This window comes from Strongylocentrotus purpuratus, unplaced genomic scaffold (assembly GCF_000002235.5).
Source record: "Strongylocentrotus purpuratus isolate Spur 01 unplaced genomic scaffold, Spur_5.0 spur5_scaffold_21, whole genome shotgun sequence".
Lineage (NCBI taxonomy): Eukaryota > Metazoa > Echinodermata > Echinoidea > Camarodonta > Strongylocentrotidae > Strongylocentrotus > Strongylocentrotus purpuratus.
Genome location: NW_022145607.1, coordinates 9,686,671 through 9,704,856, shown reverse-complemented (window position 1 = coordinate 9,704,856; position 18,186 = coordinate 9,686,671). Strand labels below are relative to the sequence as shown.

At 38.2% G+C, this 18,186-nt stretch overlaps 1 protein-coding gene across 1 annotated transcript; it reads right to left on the bottom strand.

The window, feature by feature from the left end:
- Positions 1-1,749: 1,749 nt before the first annotated feature.
- LOC584399 (uronyl 2-sulfotransferase) lies at positions 1,750-16,701 on the bottom strand. Its single transcript, XM_030995228.1, has 8 exons — positions 15,909-16,701; positions 9,993-10,168; positions 9,290-9,415; positions 6,876-6,970; positions 6,042-6,189; positions 4,770-4,870; positions 4,078-4,244; positions 1,750-3,216 (listed from the first exon to the last, which is right to left on the bottom strand). Exons 1-8 carry the CDS (start codon positions 16,003-16,005, stop codon positions 3,050-3,052), a joined length of 1,077 nt encoding a protein of 358 aa, XP_030851088.1. The 5' UTR covers positions 16,006-16,701; the 3' UTR covers positions 1,750-3,049.
- Between the last annotated feature and the right edge of the window lie 1,485 nt (positions 16,702-18,186).

Genomic DNA, 18,186 nt, shown 5'->3' with positions numbered 1-18,186 from the left:
ATAGATAGAGTAGAAATATATATGTAGGAAATCTCACTTCTTTATTACTGCATGTGCAGATTGTATTGCTATTGCTCTTGCGACAATTGCTCTGCGTCGATTTCTTTCACTAACCGAATTCGCACCTTCAACCCAGGAGCCAACGCTATACCTAACCCAACCATAATCCTAAAATAAGAATGAATTACAACCCTAAATGTGATCACATACATTTGATGAAATCAAGCCCGGAGCAGATGTCTCACGAGCAAATATAATTATGATTTGTACATAATATCCGGGTGCTGTTCCTAATTTCATCTTTTTATTTGTAGCTTCTTTCGAAGATTTTTCGTTTTTTATGATTGAAATTTCCTACAGCAACAATCTTAATTTTTTAGTGTTTAAGGATCTTTGTTTTAAAATAGAAGCTGATGGAACAGGTGATGGAAAATTGGCTTCAACGTACTGTATTATTGCATTTATATAATTCCCTGTGGGAAATAGGAATATTTTGAAATTTCAGGTATTTGTACTTCGTTTAAAAATAAATTGTTAAAGGGAGTCTGTATCACAAACTTTTGATAAACGATAGTTCTGCTTTCATAGCGACATGTACTCTAGTGATAGATATGTTTACTATTTACATTGCAAAATATCATAGTGTTACAGTGTAATGTTTAATAAAGCTTTTATAGTTTCTCATAAATGTATGTAATTCTATTTTGTAAATAGGCACTCTCTGTGCAGAAACAGACGTAAAGATTCTCATCTATAATTTTTCTTCTTGAATTATATTTATCGGATGGAATTTTTATGATTTGTATACGTATATACTTTTTAAAAGGACACAATATGCGGAAATAAGATGGACTTTAAAATATATATCTTTCTCTTACCTTTCCTTTTTTCGCTTTCCGCGATGTCTTATGTTCATGGTTATAGGTTGCGTCTTTCCCCTGAACCATAATTAGCCTTATTAGTAGCCATGCATGGTAATTCGTATTCCACACACTGAGTGAGACCGGTGTCCCCCCCCCCCCTTCATGATGCCAGCGCTCCCTCAAAGGTACTATGTCCCTTTTGCTGGCAAAAAAAAAATGAAAAGGTTAAATTCCAATGGCATTTGAAAGATAATACTAATTTAGAACTCCTCTTTAAAAAAAAAGGGGGGGGGGGGCTTGAAAATGTCTTTAAGTGGGAAAATAACGACTATTAGTTGTCAAATTGACTTAGGAGCTATAGAGCCAATAAGTAATAGTCTTGATTTTCAGACCATTGTACCACATGGTCGTACGTTTTATGCTGCGCAAAGATCAATCAGTTTAATTATGGCCATTATAAGAAGTGGGTTATTGATGTAGAAAAATCCTTTACAGCTCATTTTATGTATGTTATTACCAAAGAAGAAGAAAAAGCCAGTCAGTCACTCAATACTGGCAATAGTGTCTGACAGTGAAGTCTAGCAAGTAAACGGGTTTCCTTGCGTAATTCAAATATAAGGATACTGCTAACGTTTAAATTTCTCAGATAGGACATACACGACATATTCATAATTCCTGCAAAGTTCTACAGAATTTGAGGTTGGCTGCACAAGGGACATAGTATCTTTAACCCAATATCAGTGTAGTGTCTCCTCTCAGTGGTGTTTTAGCATTACCTTTTGATTCAGAATATTATAAATTCCAGTGCCAGTACGTCACTGTTTGAAAGCTACAGTTTCAGGGGGAGAGTTCTTGACTTCTAACAAAAAAATAATTTAACAATTGATATTTTGTAACAGGATTTTATTCCAACCTCATACTTAAAAATAAAATGTACCATTACGATTTGATGTTTTTTTTTAATAGTAAACATAATACGTTAAAAATTTGGTTTTCAATTAATGCATAACCTATTAACTAACAATATGAATTGATTCATTTCAATAAATGGTCATTTCAGTGAAAATACAACTGGGCTGGTACAGAAATCTAAAATCACAACGTATTTGCAAAGTTTTCTCTTTCTTCTTTCAGCTCTCCTGCATCATAAGTACCGTTTTACAACTTAGAAGCCGGCATGACTTTGTGTAGATGATTTTAAAATGTTGTCTCCTGGTACCAAAAAGATTGATTTTACGACATCAATGATCTCGGCTTTGATCTCTCGACATCCCGTCCCCATGGAAGTCCAAATAATGAGATCCACTATCCTGTCTTTTGTACTCGTCTTCTGATGCTAAGGGCAAGTCGACATTACGACATCTCGCAATCTCGTCGGTCTAGATGGTGAGCTTTGCTCTTCATCTAACCATCACAGATAAGTCAAATTGACTTGCCTCAGATCACCGGTGACGTTTACTCGTCTTCTTGTCCCCAACAGGTTGGGTTGAAGAGATGGTGCATAGGAAGATCCTTTCAGTCTTCTTTCTCTCTTATATCTGTCTCCTGAATACTTCTCCGATAGACTGTCATCTCCTTAGAGATCTCCATGGTGGTCCTATGAGTCATGACCGATGATGGTTCTCCACTATGTTCTGTCTTGAGCCATACGGTTGGCTAAGGCGAGTGATAAACCTTTTACCTGTCTTATTCCATCTGCCAACCAAGCTTCTGCCTGCCTCGTCTCCTTTGGCCTTCACTGCGTCCTTGCATAATTATCTTTTCAATCATATCATCCTTCCGTCTACAAATGTGGCCAAAGAGGCTTACTTCGTATCATCGGGTCATCGCGTCGAGTCAGTTGGTCGCGTTACCCGACCTTTGGCGAAAACATGCCCCTTTGTTCACCAAATATCGGGGGTAATGTTTGTGACATAAACCTCACTCATCTACAAATGGTCTGATCTAATTTACCTGACAATTGACGTAAAAATCCTTCGTTTAAAAAAAGGTGTAACGCGACCACCCGACCGAACGCGACGACCCACTGATTCGAAGTAAGCCGGCCAACGTGATTCCATTTGCTACAATCAATCTTTTGACATAATAGCACATAGTATTTTCCGATCCAATCTCCATCATAATTCTATTCATATTTTTGACAAGTCCTTACATTGCTCATTGTCCCTAGCCCACCTTCTTCATCGTCATCTCACATCACTGTCTCTCAGATGCAACTCGTCCAGTAGCATGTCGAATCTTGATTTTGCATACTCGTAGAATTCATATTCTAGTTTCAGCTTCTTTGTCATATATGCCTTGACTTTAGGAGAGGGTGGGACATACCGGTGAGCGTGGGCTTTAACCTGGAAATCTAGAAATCGAACGAGGGAGATAGAGGGGGAGAGGGAGAGAGAGAAAAAAAAAAGAGAGAAAGAGAGAGAGAGAATGCGAGAGAATGAGAGAGAGAGAGAGAGAGAAAGGAAAGAGAGAGAAAAGGAAAGAGAGAGAAAAGGAAGAGAAGAACTATTAGTCATTGTCAAGTGTGGTCTTTTTCAGAATAGGATGCTGAAATAGCTTTATATTATGAACGTTAATGTAGGTTTCTATTCGAAAACACATCAAGACGATATTGGAGGGACTTTTAACTTTCTCTGGATTTTGATTTTACTTTGAAACAAATAACCAACAAGGAAAAAATAAATAAATCATAATTTGAAGACAAATGCTGCATAATACATGTATAACTGGGTCTTGGGACGGATGAAATTAATAGGTCCAAAGGGTAAGGTAAGTGTTGTTTTGTATCCTTTTCAACTTCCTTTCCCTATTACATGTACCTTCTTATTCTTCTTTTTTTTTCTTGCTATAAGGTATGCGTCCCCATGCCCTCTGTACCTAGTTCGCCCACACTCTTTCTCTCCCCATAAAGCCTTTTAAAAAAGCTGTTGTATTGCCCTTTAGGTGCCAAAACATGGGTCGGTCGGTCGGGATTTTCTATTTTAAACTTTTTTTCTTCTTTTTTCTTCCTCTTTGGGCTGATATTATTTTTCTCAAAAAAACGGTAATTTAAAAAAAAAAATTTAAAGCCGACCGTACATTTCATGATTTTGGGGTCGGTCGCAAAGGGCAATACATTTTTTTTAAAGGCCTAATCCATTCTTCTTCTATATGCCATCTACATGCATTCAGCTATATTGGGCCTATACATGTATGTCAACACTTTTTCACTTACCTGTGTCTCTACTCAGACGAGTGTATCTCTTCACTAAACCTGTAAACATCGATGGAAAAAGAAACTCCAGTACCCTCATAGATGAGTTATACTCCTCTACGATACCGACTGCAGTGTAGTAATCGAGGTTCCGCTTTGCCTCGTCTAAAGTCCACTGTGTTGCTTTCCTTTAATATTGATATTGATAATATATTTATGAAGAAATACCAATAACAACAACAACAACAACAATAAAATGATTTTTGTTATGTTAATAATGATGATGGTGACGACGCTGATGATGTTGATAATGATGATAATAATCATAATAACAGTAATAATAACGACAAAATACAAGAAAACAAATAATAGCACTTCAGAGGCAAGCTTTAAAGTAAGATTTGTAAAGCTCTAAAAAGCTTTACACCTTGCATTACTAATATGGCCTAAACGCGTTTTGGGGGATACAATGATACAAGAGTTTTCCAGTAGTATCGTTCTTCATTTAAAACAATTAATTGAGACTTCAACAATTTTCAAATTTTCCCTCAAAATGTTCAATCTGTTTTGTTTTTTTGTGAGTGCGCTTCTTAATTGAAATCAGCGGGCTGTCAATCAAAATATTCAACACCACATCACGAGTACTATAACACAATAATAATCTTTCTTATTGAGGTTAACTAAATATGGAAAAAGAAAAGACAATTCTTTACCTGCACCTAGGATGGAACCCACAGAAGAATCCGATCACGTAGCTTAAGACTTGAGGTCCTGTGCATGATAACCTTTCATGACTGACGCATTCATCAAAGGTCTACATAAAACATAAGAGTTAAGGCTTGGTCAGATATAAACGAGGTAACGGTACATGATAACCTTTCATGACTGACGCATTCTTCAAAGGTCTACATAAAACATAAGAGTTAAGGCTTGGTCAGATAAAACGAGGTAACGGTGCGTGATAACCTTTCATGACTGACGCATTCATCAAAGGTCTACATAAAACATAAGAGTTAAGGCTTGGTCAGATATAAACGAGGTAACGGTACATGATAACCTTTCATGACTGACGCATTCATCAAAGGTCTACATAAAACATTAGAGTTAAGGCTTGGTCAGATAAAACGAGGTAACGGTGCGTGATAACCTTTCATGACTGACGCATTCATCAAAGGTCTACATAAAACAAAAGAGTTAAGGCTTGGTCAGATAACTATAGCGAGGTAAACCGCCGTTTTTGTTACTTGTAAATAAATGGCAAATGTGTGTATTTACTGAGCTTTCTGGTATATCTGAAATAGAAATGTGAAGCGTATTAGACTTTATGTCTTTATGATATTAAAAAACGCCGCTGTTTTAAGCTATGGTCACAACTCAGAGCGGCGACCGACCGATTAGTAGCCTGCTCGGTCGCCGCTGGAATTTAGGCATCGCCCAACGATTTTTGGAGAAGTCGTCCAGGCTGTAGAGCCTCAGCGATCCCGGCAATGACCGACTGATGACCCACCGATTCCCGAGCGGTCTCCCACCAGCTGATTTTAAAGAAATTGCCCGGCGGCTGGCCGGTGATCGGCGGGGCTCTAAAATGCGCTCGGTGCCCGGGCGTTTTCCGCACGGGCACCGACCTAAGTGAGCGTTCGCTGATATCGCAAAAATTGATGACTTTCATTATTTAGAGTTAGATTACACTATTAATGATATTTTTGCATATTTTAAAACATGGTTTAAAGTTTTGGCTGATCCAATATCGTGTACACGCTGTTTTCAGTTCTTAAAAAGTGAGACGACATTTCGGCAAAGAATCGGCATCCCCCTTTCCTACATGGCAATTACGACTAGGATCAGTTCGCTAGTTTTAAAAAGGGTGACACCGTTAAAAATGTACATGGAAATACCAAAGAGATACTACAAATCTTTGGAAATATTAGTAATTATCGCACAGTTCTCTTCTTCTACGTAACCGCAGGTGATTGACCTCAACTGACCTCATCAATGACCTCTGGCTTGGTTCTGTTCCGGACGTCAGCGAGTTGTCGAGGAGAGAGCAACCCGTCACCGTGGCGGTTGAAATAGAAACTGGACACCAAGCGATTCAGCGGATCTCGGATCATGTTGATGTAATGCACCCTCTCACTGCAGCGAAATACAATACATAAAGAAAAATGAAAAATTCAGTTCATAAAAGCGATGTTTGTAGCATATAGGTTGTCACTCTGCGCATTTAGCGTGTTCCGAATATGACAGAAGCGTGTACGCCGACGATTCGGTACTTTCGCAGGATAAATCGGCCTACCATTACACCACTGAATTGTGTTAGTGTGAATTTGTGTCAAATGGTATTTCATCATATTGTGTACATTGAATAAGGCCTAACCTAATTTATCAGAGTTAATGAAAACACTTCTCACATGACATCGGAGGAAATATTTTGAGTCCCCAGGCTAATAACCCTTCAAAAATATCACTTGACTATTAATATTTATTTATTTATTTCGTTTTATTTCAACAGTGTAGCCCCATCAGGAGTTAAAATACTCATGTTTTCTTCAAGAATCGATGATTTGTTTTGACTAAAATTAAATCTCTGACTGATAAGATTTAAGTAAATAGCTATGAGAGAAGATAAATACACTGTATGACTAAACCTCTTTTACATTGCAATACCATAATATTGCCTTAGTAAACAATGATACAAAATTGATGTGTTTTAACCCTTCAATACAATGTATTTTCAAGACTACCCGAGACATTTTACAAGTCAATGTTCAAAACTTCTTTAACATAAAACTCTGAAAAATAAATGGAATCGACGGACTTACTCTTGAAAGTGATTGAATCGGACATGGCCTTCGAGGAACGCCCTCCTTTGTGACCTAACCCCTTCAACTGTGCGTGTCAAGAGAGCCAGTTCAGCCTAATGGTAGTGATAAAGGAAAAGATATTGAAGTGGTCAGTTGTTGCTGTTTGGGCGTTGGACGTTCATTCATTAAGAATATTTATGCCTTAATAATTTTATTAATTTTAACATACAAAATATAATAAATTGTGTACGATAAACATTTGTGGTTCATGCATTTCGAATGGTCGGTAGGTACCTTTGGGTGGGTGATTGGTTAATAGTTAACAGTTGATAGTTAAGTGGTTACAGGTTGATAAGACTTTTTGTTGGATGGGCGGCTGGTCGTTCGATTTTAGGGTTGGTTCATTGGATTATGATTGGTATGTAGGTTGGGGTTGATTGCTCAGTTAATTGGATAATGAGTGAATTATTTCTTGGATATCTTATCGATCGTGAGTCAGCTGGTTGGTTGGTTAAATGGCTACTTGGTTAGTATATGCTCGCAATATGGTTTAATGATTGATTTTTCGATGATCGTGGTAATTGGATGGTTCAGGGTACATGTGATGGTTTGTTAGTTGATGGAATTGCTATTGGGTTTGTTGGTTGATGTATTGATTAATAGATGGAATTCGCTGATTTGTCCAGATTCCGTAACTATATCATTCGCCATGAACACTTTTCTAATCTCGTGTCATGTTCTTTTGGGTTCAACTACAGGAATAAAATCACATCACTAAAAGTTGTCACATCCCGCTGATCGCAAACCTATCTGTCAACCTTTCTCACCATGTTCCAATATCATTCTCAACATCAATCGTAATTCAATTTAGATTTAACCGCTGATATACATGTGTGTGAAGTTAGTGGCGTATTTACAAGAAGGCACAGGGGACACGCCCCATAAGAATGGTCAAAAATTAAAACATGAGAAAAGAGGAAAGAAACAGTAGACAAAGGCGAGAAAAGAAGACGGGACCATTCCAACAACCACCTCAACCATCAGTAGCCTTGTGAATTCCCATTTCATTTCATAGAATAACCAGTCCCCCTTCATGTCAGTGCCCCCCTCAATTGTTGGACTGACTCTACGCCCTCTGTGCTGTTTTTGGTTTGTTGATCTGAACCATGCAACTCGATATGGAAAATATCCTAGCATCAGATCTTGAGTTCATGACTCGGTTCCTTTTTTGTTATCTTCTCAGACGACTGCAGTGGCGTACGCAGGATTTTTTCAAGGGGGGGGGGGGGGGGTTTAAAATCGGGTCCAAAATTTCGCAACGACTCAGGAAAATTTGAAAATCGCGCCGGCCAAAAAGTCGCTGAGTGGGGGGGGGGGGGGGGGGGGGTTAAGAGGGCACTTTTTTTTGGGGGGGGGGGTCTCGAAATTTGAAAATTTGACATTTTGCTCCGTTGGGGGGGGATAAGGTCACCTTTCTTAGGTCAGCCATGGGGGTAATTTTTTTTTTTTTTTTTTTTTTTTTAATAATTAAAAAAAAACAAAGGGGGGGGGGGTTTTAGGTTTTTTTTTAGGGGGGTTTACACACATAATAATACCAAAGGGGGGGTTTAACCCCCCAAACATCCCCCCCCCCCCCCCCTGCGTACGCGCCTGGACGACTGACTAAAACTGCTTGTCAGTCAAAAAGCACCTATCGCAGTTAACGGCCGGGATCCGACGTTTATATACAACCATTTTCTTCACCCAAATCAACTCAATAATGAAAGAAAAAATATTCATTAAAAGGTACTATCCTTTTCAATGTTTGATGGGGGTGACAAAATAATAATAATAATGGAACAGAAGCGACCTGTTAGGCCTTGGCAATGTATTCACACATTACTTAGCAAAACCGAAGCATGGAGTTCACACACCAAGGTTCAACATCATAAACTAGGCATGTTACGATTCGAAACCATTACCCGACTTTTGTTGGTATGTACATGTATGTGGGCGAATTCAAGTTGGCTCAAAAGTCGAAACTGTTCTATCTATAGAAAATAAATGAAGGCGAATGAAACCAGTGCAGAGGCGGATACAGATGGTGATAAATTGGAGGGGGGGGGGCAATGCACTTAAATAACCCCTCTCGATGTGGACCCATTGCAAGATTTTTTTTAAAGGGCTCTTTTCTTTTTCTTCTTCTATTTCTTTTTCTTTTTCTTCTTCTATTTCTTTTTCTTCTTCTTCTTCTTAGTTTACCTCTACTACTTCTTCTGCTACCTCTTCGTTTACTTCTACTTCTTTTTATTCTACATGTTCTTGTTCTTCTTGTTCATCTTGTTCTTCTTCTTCCTCATCTTCACCGAGAGGGGTTGAGGCTTGCTTCACCCTAAGCTGGATACACCACCACAATGAAAAATTAATTGATAACACCGACCTTGAACCCTCACCTTGAATGTCGGGGGTACCATGGGTATAGGACCACGAATTTGGTTTTTCTTCACCAAGCTCTTGACACACTGAAGGAGCGCTCTACTGCCACACTTCGGGACTCGGTTGTAGACTACAGTGATGTCCTTCGGGTTCGAAGACGGTACATGGTCAGAAAAGAGTCATAGTGAAAAAGGATATATTTCCGAGAAGTCATCAACATTTTCAAATCAAGTTCAACGCGATTAGAAAGACTTACAAGAAATCAACTCAATAGCAATTTCAATTCCATGTTGTATTACCTATTATAGAAATCACGTTCGTATTACTTGATACAATTATTATAGGTGCAGGGGCGGATCAACCCCCTCCACCCTTGGGCTGGCCAAAAAAAAACAAATGTCGGGGGTAAAATGTTTGTTTTTTTAGTCCCTCCCCCCCCCGAAATATTGGTCTGCACTTTTTTTCAAATGGGGGGGGGGGGGGGAATTAAGTGCTCACTACCCCCCCCCCCCCCTCCAATAATTATGACGCCCCTGGATACGTTGAAATCTTTTACGCATTTCTTTGGTGGGGATATATGTGTGTGTGTGCAAACTTTTGAAAACAATAATTGAATTAAATTCAATCATCTCCCCAAATTTGAAGCTAAAATTATTATTACTCTTATAAATGGCGTCCTTCATTCTGAATACTATTTCAAAAATACTTTACAAAACTTACGTCTTTTAGAACCGCTTTCCCATAGCGTGATCCGCATTGCTTTACTACAGTCAGTGTCTGCGATTCGTTGGGCTTGTTATAAGCCAAATTGGGTTCATCGTCAGTGCTCATCCTGGCTCCAGAAGCACATGGGCATTTTTCACGTGACACGGAGTTGTGGATTTCAGGAAATACATCTGGAGTTGAGAAGATGCACATGTTATATGATACCTCGGAGATATTTGTCTATTCATTTGTACTTATAGGCCTACAGCTTTCGAACGTACTATTTAATGAAAATGGTCCATTGTGAAATAGGAGGCGTGGCATATATCGGTTCTACTGATAAATTTGCATTTATTTGTCTCAACAATGTTATATAAATTTAATATTGCATGAAGCTTACTATTGATGATTAGTTAACCCACGATATTAACTACAATGGAAACATTACATTTCCTGGTTTAAAAATACCCTGTTTTCGGCTCTGACAATATGTATAGCCAATATTGGTTGCCCTTCAACATCGAGAACAGAAATAATCTCACCAAATAACAGGGAACATTGTCCACTATCGGATTTTACTTGTCAGGGATATTTTTTTCATCTCTTTGCTTTTTAGCTGTTGGCGGAGTTGCTATTTTATTTTGATTTGTTTGTTCGTGTGTTTTTTTATTTTTTTATTGTTTGATTCAAAATGATTTTATTTCTCATGCAAAACATAATACAAGAATAATTATATCACAAAAAATATGCAATGAAACGACAAAGATGTTGGATATAGCACGAGAAAAGAGGAACTAACTGGAAGCAGAGCTTGTTGAAATGTTAGTTCCTCAGATGCTGTTTTACAATATAACATGAACAAAGTATGCTTGGAAATCAATAAATAGAAAAATATGTAACTAAGGTGTAGAGGTGTCGTGGATGAGTGGATACGTCGCCGGACTGTCGATCACAAGGTCCGCGGTTCGAGTCACGCCGCGGCACTAATGTCCTATGGCAATACATTGATCTACATTTGCCACTCTACACCCAGGTGTTAAATGGGTACCGGTAGGATGGAATTCCTTTAATGCTGTGAGCGTTGAAATCGGCAGCCTAGCATAGCCGGGTAATGTTGGAGCGCCTTGAGGACCTTGCAAGGTCGATACGTGCGCTATATAAGAATCCAATATTATTATTATAAGAAATTCTTTAAAAAATTGGGGAAAAAATAATAATAAAAATGGAGGAAAATAGGAAAAGGCAAAAAGAACGAAAGATACAAAAAGGGAAAATGAATGATTGCAAAAGCTCTAGAAAAGGGAAATTAGATCAGTAAAAAGAGGGTGAAAGAGATTGGGTCGAGAGTCAAACAAACCGAGAATCGATCATGTATGTGTTTAAAAGTTTAATCTTTATCTTCTTTTTAAATGTGTATAGACTGGTACTTTGTTTAAGAGATGGATCTATGTTATTCCAAAATACTGGACCGGTGTAAATAATTGTTTTTGTGCGAAAGCTGTTCTCATACGAGGAGTGTGGAAGTGGTTCGACTGTTTTGTGGGGTATGAATGTATCTCGTTATTTTTTTTGGAAAATGGAGGAAATCGGGAGAGGTAACTCGTTATTGTTCAGTTAGAACATAAAGATACCGAGGTACCAAGAATACGATTTATCAAGTTTAAGAATTTTGTCTTGTAAAAATAAGCGGTTAGTGTGGGAACGAAAGTAGACTTTCTTAATGCACGCTTCTGCAAAATTAATATTCGGTGAATTAAAGTCTTAGAAGGAGAGACTCCTGGGTCCTGACTCCTGACGACGGATAGTCAACCTGTTGGAAACGTCGAGCCACTCCTGCCACTCATCCTCTCCAAGCGCTATAATTCTCCTTAGAACTATAAGCTAAGAAAGATAACCAACAGTCTTTTTTAAGACTTCACCAACAGTCTTTTTTAAGACTTCACCAACAGTCCTTTTCAGGACTACACACCCTCAAGAAAGATTACCGAGAGTCCTTTTCAGGACTCCTCAATCATCCTTGTCTCTCACATGGTGCACACGCAAGACTACTGTATAATACAATCTCTGTCATAAACAAAAAGTTTATTTCTTTGGGAGCTAAGTAACCTGGCAAATGTATGGAAGAGAAATGGCAACAAAATGATAATTATACAAATACAGTAGTATAACATAACCTTACATGACCTCGTCTCTTGTTAGTCGATTAGATCTTAAAACATAGGGAACACCTGATCCATCACGCCACTTTCCGGCGATCAGCACTTTTAGAGACATTTTAGAGACCCTTTTAGCTAATAAGCACTTTTAGAGACATGTATCCCCCTTTTACATACAAAGTTGAGATGTTCGCACTGTACGATCCTCCTGCGATCCGATTTTCAAAGAAATTGCGATATTATTAGCCATGGAAGTTTAATAATAAGAATGCTAACAGCCGAAACTTTAGTGCATTTAACTCTTCTAGTCAGAGTAAACTGGATAAAAAGCCGAATCGGTTTCTAATCCTAGACGATCGCAGTATACTACTGGTCCGACGTTACTACGGTTTTTAGCCGATTTATAGCCTTTTCTGTTCTAAGGAAGCATGAAATCCCCTGGAGTTTTCATTTTATTAATTATATGACTATTCAGACCTTTGATTTGTTCATGTTTGAACGTTCGTATCAAATGCTTTTGCAAATGCTTTTAAAATCAGAGCGTATATAATACGATCAATTCCAAATCATTCAACTAATACATGTTTACATAGAGTCATTGATGATTGGTACGAATCTTTTAAAGAAAAGGAAAAAGTTGGTGCATGTTTTCTTGATATTTCAAAATGTTTTGATTGTATTGACCATGAACTTTTGTTGTCCAAATTGAATAAGTATGGTATTTTAAATACTGAACTTAAATGGTTTTCTAGTTTTTTATCTGGTCGGAAACAAGCAGTTTATTGTCATGGTAAACTGTCCGAAACAAAGGACATTACTATAGGAATTCCTCAGGGGAGTATTTTAGGCCCCTCCCTCTTTCTTGTTTTTATAAATGATATAACTGATTGCTTACGGTTGAGTACATGTAATATATACGCTGAGGATGTTGTCTTATATGTTTCTGATATGGATATTAATGTCATTACATCTAAGCTCCAAGCAGATTTATATCCTATAAATGAATGGTATTGTAAAAATAGATTACGTAATTAATACTAATAAGAGTAATGGTATGCTGTTGAGTAGTAACACACGAGGTAACGATGAATTAAGTCTGAAGGTGCATATTGATACTGAAACAATAGAACAAGTAAGAAGTATCAGATATTTAGGGATTGAAATTGATGATAGATTATCTTGGGATATCCACATTAAATCTCTTACCAAATCATTAAGTTATAAGATTTTTACTTTGAGAAAGCTCAGTTTTTTAAAGCTCTTCCATTTTGAATAAAATATACAAATGTACCATACAGCCAATCTTAGATTATTCTTGTTCCGTATGGGGAAACTGTTCTTTACAAAACAGAAATATTCTTTTAAGACTACAAAAAAGAGCTGCACGTATTGTCGTAGGGAATTTCGATTATGATGTAAATAGCTTGAATATAATGAATTCGTTAAAATGGCAATCCATTGATACTAGACGGAACTATTTTATCATGTATGTACAACTGTATTCATGGAAAAGCCCCAGTACGATTATGCAATGAAGTGGAAATGGTTTTTGACAGACATGGTTTTAACACTAGACTTGCCAATACGCTGAATGTTGTTTTACCCAAGCCTAATCTTGAATGTTTTAAGAATTGTTTTAGATACGCTGGAGGTAAAATCTGGAATAGTTTACCTTCTGCTTTTCAAAATGCTAAATCTATCGATGTTTTTAAACAATTTTTTTAAACCTGTGTGATACAATGCCGATTCATTTTTACTGCTTTGACATGGCTTATTTCTCTCTCTCTCTCTCTCTCTCTCTCTTTCTCTCTCTCCATTTCCTTCTCCCCTCTTTCTTTCTTTCCCTCTTTCCTCCTTTACCCTTTACCAGTTTCCTTAAATCTTTTCTCCTCTTCTATTTTATGGTGATATTTTAATGCCTTTTATTAAAGTGATTTGATGTTTTGTTCGCTGTTAATTTCAATTATTACATTGTCGTTTTTGTTTTTTGTTATGTGCTTTTTACTACTTTTAATGCGTATTATGTTTATATGTTAGTTTTATACTGTTCTTACCTTTGCTTGTGAGCTTTGGTGATATTCATTATTTATATTTCCGTGTACTACATTTTTATCCTGTTCAGGACCATGATATAAAACAGATTTTGTATCTACAATGTTTATCTGATTCTTGTTATCCTGAATAAATATATTTCAATAAAATACAAAACTAAATCAATTAACAACTGGAACGGGCTACCCAAATCGACAGTCCAAGCGCCATCTATTAACCGCTTCAAATCTGAACTAGAAAAGCATTGGCATCACCATCCTCTCAAATATAACCCTTATCAACGTAATAATGCTGCGATTGTCATGATGGGCTCATAAGCTGATGCTTCAAGCCTCAACAAACAAGTATAAAAAGTAAGTAAGTAAGTATATATAGTTAGATTGTATAGTGTGCGGTGGGCTTAAAAATAAAGTTGAGTTCTGGTCATGCCATCGTATTGTGAAAGAAACGGTGTTGAATCGATCACAAAAGGTCATCTATAGCATAAAAGTATTGGTATGTACTGTAAGGTTCTGGAATCATCAAAATGATAAGAAATTTGGCCAAGTCTTGGTAAATTTACAAGTACTATACACAGAAAGGTGTATACGGGGCTACACGGACACGTGGCATACAAATTCGTCTCGATTTTTATGTTGTTACATGCCATATTTAGAATATGAAAGCATTTGAAGAGCCATGTTTTTTCAGGAAACATTGTTTATCTGATGTTCTTCCACATTTGCATAATAACAATGAAAACGCTCATAAAATTATTGTTCATCTCTTCCCAGAACTCAACCTTTTCTTTAAACGGACAGTTGAGACTGTATCTCAGTTGTTATCAAAGTCCCCTCAATATATTCCACTTAATATATTCTTTCTCTTCATCTGCATCTGTCATCCCGTTCCCGTCGTCTGTTTCTCGTATCACATAAAGTCTTAACGGATACGTGTACTTGTAATTGTATTATGTTAACTACAATTTCATCAGCATGTGTGGTTCAACTTGGCTACGTGACAAGGTCTGTAGCAGACGGTTAAAGGTGTCAAAGAAGTCGGGTAAACCCTAACATAATTCGTGAAATGTTTTTCCGATTTGTAGTGGATATAAGAAATAATGAAGCTGATGCAAAGTTTGCAGTTTTTTTTAAATAGCGAGGTGAGGAAGGAATGAGATATAATCCCAAGTAGGGGTCTAATTTAACTTTGCTTGATATCGCTTTTCTTCGCTTTTGTACTCCCTATCAAAATGGGAATGCCATTTAAAATAAAGTAGGTCACTGTACTCGGACAGGAAACCAAACGGATGAATTTGATGTGATTGAAATACATCCTGTCAGAAGGTCATGTAAGGTCAACAGGTTAAGTTCATATGATCAAAAGTTATCTTAAGGACATGTAATCTTATTATCAAGGGATCCCCCGTTATATGGTCATGTGCATGAGACACGGGTATAGAATTACAATCAAGTGCCTCTGTCGATGGGTTACTATAAATAAATACACGAGGTTAACCGAGCAGCGGAAATTCAGCCTGTTTTTAAGGGGGAGCAATAAATAATGCGAGAACGTGCTTAAAGGGGGGGGGGCAGAATGGTAGTACCCCACCCTCCCCCTTTCTGTCCTAAAATGGGCATCTTATTATTAAGGCTTGACTTTCAAAAGACTATGATTACTCAGTAATTGTGATATTTGCAGTTCCGACAAACTTTTGCAGCACAATAACCAATTGACGTCTTACCTTGTTTAGAATGCGTGAGATATAACCAAGAAAGTGCCACAGACGATATGATAATAACGATCAGCCATGAGCAACGTGTCCTACTCATGCACCTCATCGTTCAGACGGATGGAAACCTCAAATCTTCTTTTTTCTTCGCTGTAAGTTCAAAAATCCTTGGGTCAAAGATTGTGGTCAAGCTTTCTGGAACTGAAGTAACGTTGCACAACATCAAGTCGGTTCAATGTTGGACTGTGCGGTTTGGATGTTTTGAGATCATCCTACATGCATGTATGTTTTATTGTGCGATGTACTGAAGTGAATAGATGTTGGCTAAATGGCTATCCTTCTCTGTATATATCTCCCAGTAATCCCTCAGAATTATGATCCTGTATATCTTTTGTAGAACGGCAATCGTCCGGAAGTGTTAGCTCCATTGTGTCACCACGATCGCTACACCAGGCATTAATAAACATGCATAAATATATGATTATGTATCTCAACGTAGAGCACGGACACGCACAACTCGCCAGCTCGCTGTTCCAGTCGTTTGGTAAAGATGGGGTTTTATGGGTTCCTCATTGCACACGTCCGCATTTAGGCGGTCTAGTGCAGACGATGTCGAGACGATGACCTCGTTCATTCTTCGAACTTGACCCTTGCTGACCGACAGTGTATTAAGCCGAAATAATTTCATAGTTACGTTTCCCGCGCACACACTACCATGCAATACAAGGCTATGCGGAGCTTCTTTCACTACCGCCTGATGAACCAGACGGAGAAAAATAGTATGTCTGCACAGGGGCAAAAACAAGTACATCCCTGATAAACAGTGAATCATAAATCCTGCTGACGTCATGTTTCCAGAAATATAACACCAAATGAATAAGGAAGAAAGTGGAAGTGCTGGTAGAATATAGCCTGTTTGCTGTTGACGCCCATCTCCTTTAAATAACATGTGATGGCTATTTTAAAGAGAATATCGGCATTGCTTACTAAAATGGTATCAATAAAGCCGAAATTCCCTACAATGCTCTACGTATATTATCAATCATTGTCAATCTTTGTAAACAAGTCGAATTGGCCTACAGGTATATACTGGATGTCATGAATAGGCCTAGGTCAATAAAAGATCAAGCACTGTACAATAAAAAATCTTTCTATAGGATTTTGCCTCTCTGCTGACATAAACGTATATTTATATTTATGGTACTCATGGAACTAATATAGCTCTTTGATGGTACTATAATAGCGCCATCACCGATAAAAATCTGAATTTTCTTCCCCCTTCAAAAGGAAAGAAATAAAATAAAATTGGCAAGAGTGTTTATTCCTCGATAATAGGTTTTCCCGGTCAAATCAATCATTTTTTCACTCAAATTTATTTTTCTTGCACTCGTCTTAGAGCACGTGTCAGCCAGGAGAATTCATCTCTACGTATATGCAGTCAACTTGCCATTCGGGCAGGTCCTTTTCCCGTTATTTTCCAGTAAAATACAATATCCATTAAATTAACAGCTCGAATTGGCAACTTTGTCGCCTACAAATGAAAGTGAATACCAGAAAGAAGTTCACTAAATCACTGTGTTAACTTGAATGCGCGGGTCTTGACCTTGAGCTGATTTCTCAAAAGTATGTGCGATCGTTTTGACAATGAAATTAAGATGTAAAATAAGAGGAAGCGGCAGGAAGTCATGAGCGTGTAAAGAAGAACCCCCCTCCCCACACACACACACACACACACACACACACCCTCCCTTCGATAACAAACTACATCTTGAAGGCTATTTGCCGTCTACTGAGCTATTAAATCAGTCATTGAACAACATCAAGCTGCATGACCATCGAACACGTGGCTAAGTCATTGATTGTATCGCGCCCATATGCTCTCCTGGTTCTAACCGAATCCGGACACCTACACCCTGGACATCCACCCCCGGATAACCACCCCCAGTCAATAACCCTCTATAGGACATCTACCCCCTAGGACACTTACCTCCTAGGGCAACCACCCTCTAGGACGACTACCCCCTGGACAACTACACCCGGACAACTACCCCCAAGGACAACTACCCCTTTAGGACAACTATCACCGGACAACCAAACCGGACAACTAGCCCCTAGGATAGTCGTCCGGGGGAGGTAGGTGTCCTAGAGGACTGGTTGTCGTAGGGGGTAGTTGTCTGGGGTGGTTGTCCGGGGAGTAGTTGTTTTAGGGGGGGAGTTGTCCCAGGGGTAGTCGTCCTAGAGGGTGGTTGCCCTAGGGGGTAGGAGTCCTAGGGGGTAGTTGTCCTAGGGG